We start from the raw sequence: 17417 nt of genomic DNA, 5'->3' as shown, positions 1-17417 counted from the left end.
CAGGCATCCTTGTTATCCCCTATCTGATTAGCCGGTCAGTCTTGGACCCACAACAGGTTGGGCCTGGTTATGGAGTCAGTAGTTTTTGCTTCTCCACTCTAGATCCTTGCAGGTTGACCCATAGCAAAAGGGCATTGTCAAGGTCAGGTTGTCCAGGTGTGTCAGGATTATGTCCAAGTTAGGGAGAAGGGCATAAGCTAAGTAGGAAACTAATGACTGACCAGGGAATGCCCAGAGAGTCCAAGACAAACATTTGGAGAAGAAGGCTCACACAGAAGAATTGTGAGGTCTGTCCCCAGTAAAGCCCGCAGAGGTCCCACAGTGATTTGAACCTGTTATGCTGTGGGAATCCCAATATGAACGCTCCACCTTGCTCTGATCGGACTGCCTTTGCAAAGAGAGGGCTCACACTTCATCTTGGGAGCCTCTGCTGTTCTGTCTGCAGCTAGGAGAGCTTCTGTGGGGAGGCTCGAGGCCGAAGTGCCAGGAAGAGCCTTATGCTTGCTCTCTCCTTAGGAAATGCAGACACCAGATAGTTGCTCCCCAGCGTCTAGGAGCCGGCTATTGGTTATAACTGGGTAGACATTATCGTTCATGGGCTTTTTCATACATGGATGACAACAGTTCATATCCAGGGAAAAGGCGCTGGGGGCAGGAGGCAGCAGCAGGATGTGGCCTCTGCTCTTGTTGCCTCGGGTAGAAGACATGGGGTGTGAGAGAAGGAAGGCGCAGGGCTGAGTCTGCTCCCCTTGCCGGGCATTGTGTCTGGCTTCCTGTTTCCCTTCGGACCTGGGACTTCTCGTTCCCATTCTTCCCCCCACTTCTGACCTCCTCACCCAGGCTGTCCTGTTGTGTGCGTGGTCTCAGAGTGAGGTTGGGGTTTGGCAGCAAGCACATGTTTGAGCTGGAGAGCTGTGGACTGTGTGCCCACCCACACACGGCTCCTTGCCCTTGCCCTTGAAGAACTCTTGTCTGTTTTGTCGTCTTGGTGCTTGAGTGTGTACACACTGGACTGAAGAAGCATCTAGCCCATCATGTCTTTCGTAACGAGCTTTACTGAAGAAGAGATGGGAAGCGTCAGCAGAGCAGGGAGACAAGAGAGGAAGTCAGTCGGCCAGGACTTCTCAGACAGTTCAGTGCAAACGAAAGCAGTGCTCATTTGGTGAGACTCTGTTCTATGCAGTTGCTTAATTCTGATTTATCACATACAAGTTGCTGGCAAATGTGCACACTAATTCTACTCTGGTAACAACTGTGATTGCAATCATTGTAGTTTGTAGACAAGCTGGAGCAAACAAGCATTAGTGGGAAGGTTTCTTGCACATCACCCCAAGAGTCCAGTTTGAAGACATACAAGATCTTACAGACAGAAAATTGAAAGCTTGTTTAGAAGACACATGACTGATTCCTCCCCTGTCTCTGCTCTAGGTCTATGCTAAGCCAGCCAGGCACAGGAAACTCCCCTGATAAAGACTGGGGAAAGGAGAACACACAACCTCCTGTGGCCACTCATTAAAGTGACTCATGGCTTCCTCTGTTAGGAAATTTTGGTTAATTATTTAGCATTTGTGAGACTGTGGTGCCTTCATGGAAATATATTTTTTCCAGTGTTTCTTCTTTAATATCACCCAAAGTTAATGCTCTGATGTACAGAATCACACCAGACGTTACTTCACTGCGCATCCTATTGGGCGTTTGGATTACATTGCAACACCTGATAAGTAGGCAATTAAGCAAATGCAAATGGAGAAGTAAAGTGTGAAATGATTGATTCTTCTATCAGTTTTGTTCACTTGGAGATTGTTATTTTTTGGCATTTTTCTACAAACAGTTGTAACTATCATTAACTTGGTTTTGAAAATAACTATCACTTGTTCAGTGTTTGGTTTTTACTCATTTAGTTTCATCCTCAAAACAGCCTTTGAGGTTTTATAGATGAGAAAATCAAGGCTTGGAGAGGTCAAATTATTTGCCCACGATTGTACAGCTAGTAACCCATAGAGCTGGGATTTTAACTCTTCCGTGGAACTCCAAAACTACCTAACTGCTAACTACTCCTTAGGTTAACTTATAATGCCCACATTTTGCTTTTGATTTATCAATTTGGGTGCATTAGTGGATGAAAAGATATGGAATGAAGATGAGAAGGAAAATCTAAGCTCAGATAGGATATTGAAGTTTTGTGACAAGAGCTCTGTGAGCAAGTGACAGAGATTTAATCACCTGGGTTTCACAGAAACAAATTATGTATGTGTTTCATTGAGAAATCTAATGTGTAAGGAACTGACATATTTTGTTCTCCCTGTCAGCCATCTATGTAATTTCCTTTGTCTCCTAGAAGAATACATAATTATTAGAACTAATTATTCAGGTAGACACCCTGAGCCATACAACTGCTCTGAAGTCTGTTGCTGTTACTGTTCCAGGAGTCTCCACATCACTCAAACTGCAAGAAGACAGTAAATACATAGGATTTCAAAGAGTAGTGAGGGTCTATAGACCACCTATCCATTTGTTCCAATTAATTTCAACATGACTCTAATGAGGCATATGTTTGTGGCTCTTGGATCACATGTCCTCAACCGAGCTAGGGCATGATTAGAAGCCTGGTGCTGTCAGAAGGATTAATAGACCTATTGATACAAACCCATAACCGAAAATTTCCCAGAAAATCCACTTAGCCATCTGGCTTGGGATCATGATAGATCAATACTGCAAATAACAAAAAGTATTTTCTATTCACATTAGCACCATTGAAAGGTCTGAGAGAAGTGTTTTAAGACAAAACAAATCACTCATTTTGATGTTACTGTCGTTAGTACTGAACACAAAGTTACCCAGCAACAATACATCTTAGACAATAAGTACGCCAAGACATTTGGGATAACATCACAATGCTGATCAACAGAAGAGGGTTGCTTCTGTTTGGTAAAATTAATAAAAACTACACAATTTATTGAATATTGGCCCCATTCAGTGTAAACACCAAAAGCACCAACATTAAAATAATAAGTTTTTAAGTCCAAAGCTTGGACAAAATAATTTAAATGGGGGCACTGAGAGAAGCAAAAAGGTAGAAAGCTTCACCCTCGACCCATTCAAGCCCTGAACAGTCTTGGGGTACTGTCCACTTGAGAAGACGATGTTTTATAAAAAAAATATTGCTTTCTCAATGACTAATTAGTGTCATGTCATTCGCACTGAATTCACTATTGTCATTAGCTTGTAAGATATTTTTCTGAGACTTAAAATTATGTGAATAAAAACACTGATTTCTAATTTGGAGCACAGTTGACCCTTGAACAAAGTAGAGGTTAGGGGCACCAACCCCCACACACTCAAAAATCCACATATAACTTTTGATTCCCCAAAACTTAACTGCTTATAGCCTATACTATTGCCTGGAAGCCTTACCCATAACATAAATAGTCAATTAATATTCATTTTGTATGTTATGTGTATTATATACTGTATTCTTAGAATACAGTGAGCTAGAGAAAAGAAAATGTTAAGAAAAGTATAAGGAAGAAAACATACATTTACAGTACTGTACATATTTATTGAAAAAGGTCCACATGTAAGTGGACCATGCAATTCAAACCCTTGTTTTTCAACTGTACATTGCAAAGACTGGCTTCCCTTTTAAAATGTCTTGGTCTCATAATATCCTGAGTAGTTAGGTGCTTTTAGTCCTATTTTGTAGGCAGAAAAACAGATACTTAGCTTATTCAGTAAATCCAGATACTATTAAAACTCAAAATTACTAAACCTCAAGTCACTTGAATTTTTTCTTTTTCTTGCAGATAGATTTTGTAGTATCCATGACTATGTGATGTCATCATTTTTAAAATTTTGGTTAAATGGGATATAAAGCTTATTGATAGCCTAGTCCATAATTAGAAGTGTTCAGAGTCTAAATATTATCATCCCTTGCTGTGTTCATTCTTGTTCTTCTAGAATAGGAGAGGGTGAGAGAAAATTAGGGCATGTTGAGGGTCATCCATCTTTAAGCAGATAGATAACTAGGAATTACTTCTCTTTAAGCAGAAGAACTTGTCCTCAGCTGATGGGGCCAGGCTCCATAATGCCACTGCTAGTCAGGGTCCCAGGAAGGACTTTGGAGGACTAGTAATGTCCCACGTGACAGTCTTTACACAGCAGGGTTAGGTGGAGGTTGTATAGGTCAGCTTCCTCTGAATTTTTTCTAAGACATTTCACTTCCTCTGTAAGTCAGCCAACCCCCATCGTTTCTGCATGAGTTTGGTACCAGGCTCTGTGGATATCAGAAACTATGTCTTATGTTCTTTTTCCTCTCCAAGGATGTTGCAATTCATCTGGAGAAGTAGGTGGTATGGCAGAAATGATACTAGGTCTCTGTCCCAACTCCACTGCTTAGCTACATGATCTTGGGTAGGAGTCTGAGCCTCTGCTTCTCTGTTTGCAGAAAGGAGATTATAACACAATATCTACTTTATTTTGCCAAGTTGTGAGGACCAAATGCAATAGTATATGCAAACTCCATACAAATGCCAGGTATTATTACATTGGATTGAATAATAATCAACATTGTAAGATGGTTTGGATCCCTTGCTCCTGATGCTTTGGGATTCAGGGATGGGAGGAGTCAGTGGGGGCATGAGTCATTTGCCAAGCCATACTTTTCAGTTGGCTTTGAAGGCTGCCTAAGGTGTGAACACAAAGAGGGAAGAGCATTTGAAGAGGCCCCAGCAAGAGCAGAGCTTCAGATTTAGGAACATGGGGGTCACATAATTGAAATAATGAAGACACCAGCTCATAGCAGCAAGGGGCTTGGCTGGAGTGGAGCAGAATATAAAATGGGAGAGGCTGAGAGAAGGGCTGGGTTTTAGGGCTTCTTCGCAGCCTTGGAGTAGATGTATGATGCAGAAGGAAGCCATGATGATGGGTGAATGACATCTTTTAATTAAATTAATCTGGCAACACTGCAGAAGTGAGACTAGAAGAGTCTGGAATCGTTAAGCTTTTTGTATCAATTTATGTCTGTGTGTCTGTCAGCCTGAACTCTGGTGGACAATTACCCTGATGGGAATTGAAAAGGCCCCATCCAATTTAAAAAGGGACTCATCACAAGAGTGGGAAGAATTTAAATATTGGAAATTATTTCTGAAAGTGTTTTTTATTCCATAGCTAGTCCCTTCCATCCCACGAGGTTATTTATTAAATCATCTCGGATGTTTGCTATTGTTGTGCCTAAGCTGCTTAGCATTTCTTTATCTCTTACAAATGATGGTCTTCATAACCTCCCCCATCACCATTTTTCCTTTAAGTATCTCACTACAAATGTGCTGCCCAGCACATTTTGATTGTTCATTGGAATGTCATCGGTGAAGCTTGCATAGTGGTGTTGTAATTATTTCCCTGTATCGTCTTAATTTCTCCCCCATGTTCACATCTGAAACTGAAAATATCTGTTCAACCCCTTGGTCTCAGCAATTAATTAAGTGGTATGCAGCTGGTTACCTGGGGGTGGTCTCCAACGCCGTCTCTGTTCATGTCTGAATGGAGATGTCAACATCTGTAATTAGTGTATAGTTGCAAGAAAGGTCTGGAGCAGTGTTCGAAAAGTGTGGCCCCGGGTGAGCAGCTGGGAAATCGTTAGAACTGCAAGTTCTTGGAACCCTGTCCAGACCCACTAAACCAGAAACCCTGGGAGGGGGGGCCCACCACGGTTCTAACAGCCCTTCGGGTGCATGCTCAAGTTTGAGAACCGCTGTCCTGAAGAAGTATCTTCACAGGGTTGGACAGCCAGATTCAGGGAGGGAAAACAGACTCCAGAAAACCCCAGGAAAGTTTAGAGGCTGAGGCAAGAAGAAAATTACTTCCCTCCTGGAGATGATGCAGATGTCCAGAGGAACATCTAGAAGTGAGGTTTTTGTCTTTAGTCCTTTGCCCTTTGCAAGAAGGCATGGGAGCTGTGGCTGGCCTTGTGCTTTGGAAAGATGCGTTCTTAACTCCTTCCTCAGGAGAGACTACTGGATTTTCCCACTCATGGGTCTTCCTTGCTTATTATGTTGTTAAATTGATGAAGAAAGAGATCTATTTCCCACTTGCATGTATCTTATTTTCCTCTATAGAGAGAGCTAAACACTAAGATATACTTACTTGATGGTTAAGAGGAAATAGGAGGTTGATTTCAGTCTCTCACACTGAACATTCATCCCATAAGAAGCAGATCTTTTTTGAGGTTCTTTTGAAGGTGCCCCAACCATGGAGTCCTGGTCAGAACACTAAATTCGCCTGAGGTTTTAGTACCAGTCTTGATCCATGGACTCGGGAGCCTCAGAATGAAGAGTTCATCAGCTTGCAGAATATCTGTGCCCTCTAATTACTAAGTCATTAATTAACCAAGAACAATTTAGGAAAAGTCCATTTTCTACTACCAGAATTAGAACTAGTGTCCTTATTTCAGTTCTTAAAACTCAACTGTTTTTATTGGCAACATATGTCCATAAAAAGCCTGTGCTACTGTGGGCACGCTCATCAGGATGACGATTTAAATTCAAGTGTGTAATTCAGGGTCTCTCTCCTGTATAGATTAAAAAAAAAAAAGATTCTTTTTCTAGCTCTTTAAATTTCTGTGTATCTAGACAAGGAACCCTCTACTTCACACAGGAAGGAAGAGGAGTTGTATTTCACTCTCCCATCCCACAGTGAGCACGAATCATTAAGATAAACTCTCTTTGGGAGGAAAAGACATCCTGGCTGATATGGCCACCCCTTTTGTTTGTTGAATTAAGTGTTTTTGTAAGACTGGCGAGCTTCTCCATGGGTCGTTTCCATTTGGGGAATGAGAGGATGGGGCTCTGGAACCTCTGCTCCGTGGTCTCTGACGTGTAGTCCATGGACCAAAGGCCCTTGGAGGATTGATCTCAGGGGGGATCCTGATCAACAGTTCTGTGGCCACTTGAGAAAATTCAGCAGGGCTTTTCTCCTTGGGCTTTCTGGCAAGTTCAAGAGCTAAAAGGGGTGGAAAACAGACTCCCTGATTACTCTGGTCCTACCTGGGCCTGAGGGGCTGCTCCTCTTTTGTCCCTGAATTTCCTGCTTCTCTCCCCTTCCATCTCAGCAGTGTGCTCACATTATTGGTGAGCTCCAACAGAGGAAATGCTCCCTTTATTATTTCAGCTCCAAGTCTAGGACTCGAGGAATGATATGAAACAAGGATTAAGTAAGATCTAAATTTGATAGCAAAAAGGTCTATTATGGTTTCAACATTGTTCTCTATAAACAGGGGTGCTGTAGAGTTATATTTTTCAACATAGTGTCCTTTAGCATCAAGCCCTCTCACTGTTGCCTTCAGGAATGGGCGCTATAGGTGGGAGCAGGAGAGATGTCAAGGAGGCCATGGAACAGTGGAAAGAAGGTGTTACATCTGCTTCCATTGATGTCGAACCAAGACATCCTCAGTGGCATTGAGCTCACCTCTCCCCCCACATAGTTCTGTCCTGTTCTGAAGCCCAGCAAATACTTTCCCCACAAGATGTATTTCAAGGTAACTACCAAATTAACCAAAGAGGCCATGCAATTAATAAGAGCTAGGGAACTCCAAATATACCATCAGTAACTCCACCAATAACTATTGTGAGGGCAACAGTAATGTTATCATTTGGCCTTGGCGAGATGATAGTGAGTTTTCCATAATAGACTTAGGAACCATGATTTTTCTCTCTGTCCCCTTGACTAAATACACATCAGTCTTGATGAACACAGCTAAGTTATTGCTGGTATACATGAAGATGTGAGTAATACTTACCAATAGAACTCTCAGTCCTCACTCCTTGCTCACTGTCTTACACACACACACACACACACACACACACACACACACCCCTTTACTTTTTAGTAGCACATCATACCAGTGACTCACATAGCACAGAGATGTATGGTTCCTTCAGCCTTTGGGATCTGTAGTGGATTTCTGGTCAACCTACTTCATGTACTTGCTTTCACTGCAGCTAGAGTAGCTAAGAACCCTGGCACCTGTGAACTTTGTAGGTCTTGTTCTTGAAACAAAACAAAGTGCCATCATGGCTTGGGAATTGCAGAAGTGTCACTTATTAACTCCAGGTCTGGATTTCCCTTTTTCATTTAAATTAATACTTGTATGGGAGGACAGGCAAAGAGCAATGGTAGGCTGTGATGTTTAGCTTTTCCCCTTCTCCTTTCAGCATTGGACTATACAAATTCATCGTCTTTCCTCAAAATTCCCTACCTTAGTGAAAACCTAGCAGTTGTCATTTCCTTTATAAAAGAACCATTTTTTAGTGTTTGTTTTTTGTTTAGTCTGCGTAGTCTGCCAATGCAGATATAGATTGCTCTTAATGCTCTTGGAGGTTTTTCCTTGTATTTGTGATCTGGGAGAGGACAAAGGGCATGTTTGACTCACAATAGAGATGAAGAATGGATAACTCCTGTGCATGTAATATGATCAGAGAGTCCCACAGACTGGCCCACCAAGGCTCTAGGTGGGCCCTGCACTCCCATACCGCACAGATTCCTGCCTGTTGAACAACTAAGCATTGTCCTTGCAGAAGTACAACTATACTAACTGGTATTGCGTACAGCGATTTCCAAAGTGGCAGTCCTCGGAAATCGTGCATCCTGCACTTTTCAAGCTCGCCCTCTCCTGGCCTGGAGGTCCACGTTGCTTTCCATCTGGGTGAAGTATTTCACTTCTCCCCATACTTCCCCCCCTTTCCTCAACCTCACCGTCTTTTATGTTCCTGGCCTGAGTATTACCATTTGCTTACTGATAACAGTATATTATGAATTTTCATTCACAGCTTTGAGATGCTTATGAGGCTTTCCTGCTTCCCACACAGCCCCAGTCTTGGGACTTTTAACACACTGATTCTCTGATCAGTTTGCCACGGGAAAGCACATGGAAGCCGTGTACCAGTTTGTATAGTAGTACCCTTTGGTCTGCCTACTCTTGAACAGAGTGCTGGGGGTTCGCATTGGCTGCTTGACACACACAAAGCCAATTAACCTGCATGCCAAAAATAAAAATAAAATTAACCCTTAGAGTACTGCTTCAACATTTTGTTTAATGGTCTTGAATTTTATCAGTCGGCAGTGCTTCTTTCCCCGGGTCAGGATGTTGCGCACAAAGTCCATACTTAGTCTAGCCGTACACCAACCAGGATCCTCTCCTCCACGGCTTTCCTGAGATGCTCCTGGGTCCTTTACTATTCATCAACTGATGGCTTTAAAAAGGTTCAAAACACAGCCACTGTGTTTAATTGGAAACAGGCTCCACTTCCAACGTGCTGGAGAGTGGAAGGGACTGTTTTTAGCTCATGGACGTGTCCTCTAAAAGAAAGAAGTCAGTCCTTTAAGGGTTAATGTGAAATTAAGGAATTTGGTAGTGTCTCTTGCTTGTCCTTCCTCCAAGGTGTCTGCATGATCTTCTTTAGATTTTTAGCTCAACTGTTGAATGATGATAAAAATAATATATATTTATATATATGTAATTACAAAAATAAATAAAAGAACAAAAGACTGAATGGTTGAATGGAAAGACCCCTTGGCAATGCTTGCTTGATTATCACAGGGGGTAGAAAGACCAAATGTTTTATCTTATGAACGTTCACTGTGTCCTCTACCCCGAGCTCCACCACTGCACAGCATGTGGGAGACTTGATGATGCTTTTCATTTACCCCTTGCTTTTTCTTCTTCCTGTCTAATAGCCCAATAGAATCCTGCCAGAATTTCTACAAAGATTTCACATTACAGATCGACATGGCTTTCAACGTGTTCTTCCTTCTCTACTTTGGCTTGCGGGTAAGTTTGAGCAGCACTGCTCAGTATCACGATGGGGCATGCCAGTCTGGTAGACAGGGAGCATCCTCTACCAGCTTCTGCTCTCACGGCAGACAAAGCCCAGTGTTCCCAGGGGACACAACAGACTGTTTCTGATTTTCAGTCTGTGAGAGAGCCCTTGCCTTAGAGCAGCATTTTCTGAAGTACATGTTAATTGTGTTCACAGGGGAAGAAGTGGGGATTGAAATAACTATTTACCTCCACTGGCCAACTGCTTCTCTTCCCTCTGTTTAAAGAGGAGGGCATTGTTTTCTTAAATAGGACAAAAAAAATGCTTTCTACCTTTAAATGTATGTTTACCAGTGCTCAGTTAGGTGAATCCTAAGAGAACAGTGGAATCAGTGGGTAGGGTAGCAGTATTTGTGTCTTGGGGGCATTATATACTACACTCTGTGTATGACAGGAGCTGTACAAAAGTAGATTACAGAGGGTGTGTGTGCGTGTGTGTGTATGAATGCATCCATATACACTTTATTTACATTAGAGAGTCTAATGAAGGTGAGATCGTTCAACCTTCCCTCTGATGCAGTTGGAAACCACAGAAAAATATACTGCCTGAGCTTTCTCCAAGGCTAACACAGCACAGAGTCATTCTTTAGAAAAGGTTATCTGATTTCTAAGACAAAAATAGCGTGTAATTGGGGTAGATATGAGAAGAACATACTATCTCACTCCAGACCCCCACAAAAAAAACCAAAACATAACCTTTGGCAAGAGTATATTTTGAATGCTGGCACCATGTTCTCATTTTTTCTCTTTTCCTTTCCCCCAGTTCATTGCGGCCAACGATAAGCTGTGGTTCTGGCTGGAAGTGAACTCTGTAGTGGATTTCTTCACAGTCCCCCCAGTATTTGTGTCTGTATACTTAAACAGAAGTTGGCTTGGTAAGTCAGTCTCTCTTCTTTCTTCTTACTGGTTCCTGAGCCACAGATAAAATATGGAATCTAAGGTGGTTCAGAGGGCTGAGCTGTTTCAGAGTTCTGTGTATTAATGTGAACAACTCGGAGTTTTTGAAGTTGATGGTGACAGTTCTCTTTGGAGCACTAGACCACAAGGATGTGCAGATTTAGTGCTTCAGGTAATGTATTTTTATCATTGTGGAAGCCTAGTAGTCATCACTGACACAGCCAGGACCTCTACATTCATGGGTCTGTCACTTTTTATTTAACTCAGAGTCACTACTGGATGAATAGGCCCAGGGGGACAAGGCCAAATTTCCAAGTCACTGGTTCAGGTGCCTCAGGAGGCCTGCCTGCTAAATTTAGCTTCTAGAGGCTTCTCAGTTTTATGAAGAGTGGGTCCTGCATGATTTATTTATAGTGATGAGTTCTTTTTTGGGACAGGATAAGGTAAAACATCTCTTGAGTCACTCCTCACCTTGAAGAAGACTGAGCTCCCTTCCTGTGTTAAATGAAAAGCTTTTGCTGGTGCTGTGCTCACCTCTCACTTCCTGTCTCTGTTGTGCATCTCACTTCCTATCTCTGTATCTCACTTCCTGTCTCTGCTGTGCATCTCACTTCTTGTCCCTGCATCTCACTTCCTGTCTCTGCTGTGCATCTCACTTCCTGTCTCTGCTGTGCATCTCACTTCCTGTCTCTGCTCTGCATCTCACTTCCTGTCTCTGCTCTGCATCTCACTTCCTGTCTCTGCTCTGCATCTCACTTCCTGCATGAGGACTAGGCCAGTTTGGTGGGAACAGTAACAATTTCAGGGGATGACATTGGCAGGGCTTTGAGGCTCTCTGCTGCACTGAATAATTTTCTCAGAATGTGTCTGCTGCCAGGGGTCTTACATGGGAAGAAGAGAGGCTGAAACAGGACTTGGAGGACTATTTGTGGGTCCCATCTGTCTTTATTCTCAGAATTTTTTGTCTTAATCTGATTTTTTTCAAAATAATATATACACTATAGTCAGTATAAACATTCTAAGATGTGTACATAAAGAAAATAGTAATCATCTCTTCCCACTGCATCCCTCCCTGCCTGCTCTCTGGGATGCTCAGTGTAGATGGACCTCCACAACGTTCCGTTGTGTTCATTCCACCACAGAAAGCATGAATGTTCACAGATGACAGTGTTTAAGAGGTGGTGGTCTTTGTACAAGATAACTGTGCCAATCACATTGGGTTTTCTTGCTAATAAATGACAACATCCCTTCAGCACAGAATTCCATACATTGTTGTACCCTGTTTATTCATCCATAACCCTAAGGATGGACCACCCCAGTGTTTCCTTTCTCTACTATAAACACTGGTCTAATAAACACACTTGTCCACGCATTTGTACAGTTCTGTTTCTATAGATACTTCCAGTTCCTGGAAAAGGACTTGAATATGTGTATTGTAGTTCATACTGATGTTGATGGATAACGTTTCAAAAGTGTTGTGTTAAGAGATGCTTCTACTAGCAATGTGTTATGATGTTCTTGCTAGCACTGCGAATTTATTACACGATATCATGTATTTTAAAAATAAGCAGCTTTATGCAGTATATATAATAATACATGTGTGGCTGTGTGTCCTCCAAGGCCTATTTTCTATGAGTTTTCTCATGCTGGGTTTGAGACAGGCTTGCTCAGACGGGGTTTCCTAGCCAGCATGATGAGACCCTTGAGCGGCACACAGATCTGAGGGCTGTGTTCACTGTGACCCAACTGTGCTCTGTATCCAAGGGTCTGGGGCACCTCAGCTTGGCTGTTAACTGCTTTGTGACCCCACGACTCACTTTTTGTCACTTGGCCTGTTGTTTTTCATCTGTAAAATGGAGGTTGGGCTAAGTGAGCTCTTAGGTTCTTTTAGTGCAGAAAGTCTCTAAGATGCTTGTATTATTAATGGGAAATTTGGGACCATTTGGGATATCCAGGTTGTTGGGGAGGACTAGAAAGTTAGTGAAATTAAATCACCAACATTTCCAAGTCAAAATAATATATGGGCTTCTAACCAGGGCTTGCTCTAAACCATCGTGTTTGAAGAGTCCACAAACACACGTATACAACCTTAAACAGAGACAAGGAAGGAAGGACCGGAGAGAAGGAAGGAGGAAGGAAGGGTAAGGTAAGGAGGGAGGAAGAGGAAGAGAGAAGGAGGGAGGAAAGGAACAGCACTGAAGGAAACAAAGGAGTGTGCCTTCTCTTCCTGGCTGTGCTGTAGTTACTCTGTGCACTTGAACAACCACTTTCCTTTTCTGGACCCTCAGTTTTCCCATCTGAAAAATGGAAGGTTTGGACTAAGTTACTTTCCCATCCTCATACTTCATGAATCTGAATTTTATGTGGGGATCCATTCTTTCTCCCGTCTCCTGTGGTCCTAGATGGTTGAGGAGACCCCTCATGCCTGGGGTGGAGATGTCCCTTCCGTGCAGCCATCAGGTCTCACCTGGGGAAGGGTGTGGAGGCCAGTCTCCTCCTTGTGAGTGGAACGTGCCCTAGGGCGTCTTACTGTGGCAGAACTTGGGTGTTTTAGAACCCATGCCTGCTTGTGGATGCTTCAATCCTGATTTTTGGAGATGTGTTCCGATCTGGTGAAAAAAACAGAAAAGGGAGAAGAAAATGAGATACACTTTGCACCCATTGTGGTTGCTCTTCCAAAAATACTCTAAACGGTGCTTCAACTTGTTCATTAATTGAACAACGTTTATTGAGCATCTACTATGTACCAGGCACTTCTCCAAATTATTAGAAAACAACAGTGAATAAAACCCTACCCTTTTACGTAGCAGTGGGGGAAGAACAGGAAAATAGGAACCTAATAAGTAAGAATATTATATAGTATATTAGAAAGCATGGGTACCAGTGAAACTGAAAACACAGACCAATGACCTTTTGGGTCCTGAAATAATAATAATAGTAATAACAACAAAAATAACAACAGCTAACCTTTCTCCTCTTGTAGGAGAAAACACTTTTAATGACACACTTTTTGTTCTTTGGTAACTAAGCCCCTTGGGTGAGATTTAAAACTGGTCTGCCTGTTATAGAAGGGAATTCAGTATAATATTTCAAGGCGGTTCCCGTGTCTGATTTAATACATGGGTTATTACATTGCAAAATAATTATTGTACCGGCAAGCTGCCAGAGACAAAATGAACATTCCCAGGAGGTATGGCATATAAAGTTGAAGGAATAATCTCATTAAATGGGGCATTTCACAAAGTGCTGCCCTCCTCCTGGGAAATGAAAGGGTGTTGCCTTACTGGCTGAGGTTTGGGGTGAGATGCAGGAAAGCGCAGTCTCTCCTGGTCCTCCTGCGCACATCTCTGGAGCCCCGCCCGGAACAGAGGGCTGGCACAGCGGGCATTTGAAAGGATAAACCAGTGAAGGCCATGACCCCCGCCCTTATCTTTCCCACAGCATAACCGACACCACATTTGGTTTCTTTTTGTTACTGTATGGTTGCATATTCTATACTATGGTATTTACTTACTATTTTGTGTATATTAATTATCTTGGTGCATTTGATAGTGTATTACTAATAACAGCTAGTATTTGTTCTGGTTGTACTATGCTCTGGGCACTCTGACAAGCCCCTGACAAACATGAACTTGAGCCCCTTAGGAATTCTTTTCCCCATTTTGAGATAGAGAAACTGAGGTACAGAGAGGTTAGCTGTCCTGTCCAAGGCCCCAGTGCCCCAGCGTGGTGGAAGGGGCGATTTGTCCCAGGTTGGGTCTGACGTTTTGTCCACGCGCAGGCTGCATTCTTCTGCCTCTGTGCACCCTGGGAAGACTGGGGGTCCGGGACTGGGCTGGGGATGACAGCTCAGGCTGCTGCTTTCTGTCGGCACCCTCCATCTCTTCTTGCTCACCGTGGGCTTTGCTGCAGGCCGGCCAGCAGGGAAGGGACCTCATTAAGAACACATACTCTCACTTCTCTTTCCCACGTCCAGTTTCTAGAGTCAGCGCCATGACCAGGGAAACAGGTATGTCCTAAGTTCCTGGGTCCCTTAGTGATTTGAGGATCAGATCGACTCCGCCTGAGAGAGGGACCGAGGGTGGGGTGCGGGTCCTGACTCCACAGACAGAGTGGATCAATCCAAGCTCTGTGCTCCACCCCTCAGTTCAGATCTTGGCTCAGCCACTTGCTGATGGTCCTTTTACCTGTTTAAACTACGTGTTCTTACCTGTGCAATAGGGATATTGATACCACTCACTGGCCAAAGTTGAGGTGGGGATTCAGTGAGGTGATGTGAGTCAAGTGGCAGTACGTAGGACGAACTGGGATTTCTGACCTACCTGCCATACTTTAAAGCACCAGGAAAGAGCCTTGCCTGGGTGGCTCAGTTGATTAGATTCCTGGCAGGGCACATACCTGGGTTACAGGTTCGATTCCCGGTCAGGGCAGGTATAAGAGGAAACAGATAAATGTTTCTCTCTTACATCGATGTTTCTCTCCCTCCCTCTCTCCCCCTTCCTCTAAAATACATATCCTTGGGTGAGGGTTAAGAAAAAATAAATAAATAAATGAAGTGCTAGGGAAGAAAACTAACCAGAATAGAACCAAAAATAAGGCAGCAGGATGTGAGGACATCCACGTCGGCAAGCGGCAAGTTGCTGCTTATTTTAATTCCTGTTCCCACACATGAGCTTATTCATTTTTGTTTCTCTCACACAATTTTTATCCTACTTCCTAAAATAAATGGACCTTGAAAGGAGAGAGATTTTATTTTGAGACCTGGGGAGAACTCTTTTGTCTGTCTCGTTCTTTTGGGAACTGTAACCCCAAAGTAGGTCAGTGGGCTGTGCCTCCTTTGTGTGTGTGTGTAAACATTGTTTTAATCCTCGCCCGAGGATATTTTTCCATTTATCTTCAGATAGAGTGGGAGAGAGGGAGGGAGGGAGGGAGGGAGAGAGAGAAACATAGATGCGAGAGAGACACATCGATTGGTTTCCTCTTGCACCACCCTGACCAGGGCCGGGGACTGAACCGCAACAGAGGTCTGTGCCCTTGACTGGATTCGAACCCCAGACTCTGGTCTGCGGGCCAATGCTCTAACCGCTGAGCAAAACCAGGCAGGGTGGTTTATATATTTTTGTTGAGGGTCATCTTGTGTGTTTAAACGAAGAAAGTAGAGGAAAAATAATTAGGCGCTCACTGGCCAGCCGCTGAGCCTGTCTTGCCCGAGCACATACTGTGTGCTCAGTGCTGGGATGAGAGGAACGTGCTTGGCCTGCTCTTTCCTTGTGTTACTGATTCTCAACACCCTCCGTCCCTCTTCTCTGAGCAAATCAGGGGCTGGTAAGGAGCCAGCCATTGAACCGTGGCCGAGAAACTGTAAATCTGGTTCCCTAGCTCCGGATGGGCCTGGCCTTGAACTGTAGACTTTACAACCTTCAGCAAACTGCTGGAAAATAGAAAACTACTAAAAACAGAAAGGAAAATTAGTTAATGCCCAGCTACAGGGCAATTAAAATGATTTAGGTTATCTGCTTATAAATATATGCCTGGGCAATTCTTTTTTGTGTCAAAAGATGATAAAAACAGGCTTATAAACAAAAAAAGTACAGGTTCTTAAAAACAAACAACAACCAAAGGACAGGACATAGTTCCTGTCTGAGACCAAGGTTTCAATCTAGTTTTGGAACCAAAATGGACACACAAGCAGCAGCAGCAGCAGCAGCAGCAGCAGCAGCAGCAGCAGCAGCAGGAGGTAACTGCGCGCTGTGGGCTGCAGTCCCAGAGCGCCAGGTCCACACCCGCACCGCCAGGCCCTGGAGTTCGGAGGAGAAGGAGCTCCGGCGGCAGAAGGCAGGGAGGCGCGGAGGTGGCGATGGTGAGCTGGAAGAGGAAGCGCGTGGATTTCCCCGTGACGGGTAGCAAGTGTCCATGGAGGAGTCTGCTATATCCTGGATAAGAAAGTGCCAGGCACAGCCTCACAGCCCCGTGAGATAGGTGTATGAGCTTCTTGTTGCAGTGACAAACTGCCACAAACGTTGGGTCGTAAAACAACAGGAGCTGAGCTTAGTTCTGTAGGTTGGAAGTTAACGTAGGTCCCCCCGGGCTAAGATAAAAGTGTCCTCAGGGCTCTGCTCCTTTCTGGGAACTAAGACTGCCTTTCCCTGCCCTTTCCAGCGTCCCCAGGTCGTCCCCTTTCCTTGGCTCACGGCCCCTCCTCCGTCTAAAAAGCCCGCGGTGGGGTGGTGAGCTGAGTCCTCACTTGACCTCTTTATGATCTTGCTCCCTGCCATCTCCTCTCTGACTCTCTTCTCCTCCCTCTTCTATTTTTTTTTTCTCTCAGATAGAGAGGGAGGGAGGGAGGGAGAGAGAGAGAGAGACATCAATGTGAGAGACACGCCGATTGGTTGCCACCCACTCTACCCTGACCAGGGCTGGGGACCAAACTGCAACCAAGGTACATGCCCTTGACTGGAATCGAACCTGTGACTGTGGTTTGCAGGACGACACTTTAACCGCTGAGCCAAACCGGCCAGGACTCCCTCTTCTACTTCTAAGGATCCTTGTGATTACCTCGGGGGCTCACCTGGATAATTCAGGATCATCTCCCCATCTTAAAGTCAGCTGATTACCAACCTCAATTTATCTGCTACATTGATTGCTTTTT

General features: G+C 43.8%; 1 protein-coding gene across 13 annotated transcripts in view; it reads left to right on the top strand.

The window, feature by feature from the left end:
* Positions 1-17417, top strand: part of KCNMA1 (potassium calcium-activated channel subfamily M alpha 1) — a 701914-nt gene that overhangs the window by 407806 nt on the left and 276691 nt on the right. For all 13 annotated transcript variants that reach the window (XM_036264760.1, XM_036264756.1, XM_036264758.1 and 10 more), the window contains exons 4-5: positions 9730-9823; positions 10635-10746. In XM_036264760.1, coding sequence (XP_036120653.1) covers positions 9730-9823; positions 10635-10746 — 206 coding nt within the window. The remainder of the gene's footprint in view (positions 1-9729; positions 9824-10634; positions 10747-17417) is intronic.

The sequence above is a fragment of the Molossus molossus genome, unplaced genomic scaffold, assembly GCF_014108415.1.
Source record: "Molossus molossus isolate mMolMol1 unplaced genomic scaffold, mMolMol1.p scaffold_m16_p_17, whole genome shotgun sequence".
In the NCBI taxonomy this organism is placed as follows: Eukaryota; Metazoa; Chordata; class Mammalia; order Chiroptera; family Molossidae; genus Molossus; species Molossus molossus.
Note: the sequence above shows the minus strand (reverse complement) of the source record. Positions and strands in the feature narration are given on the sequence as shown.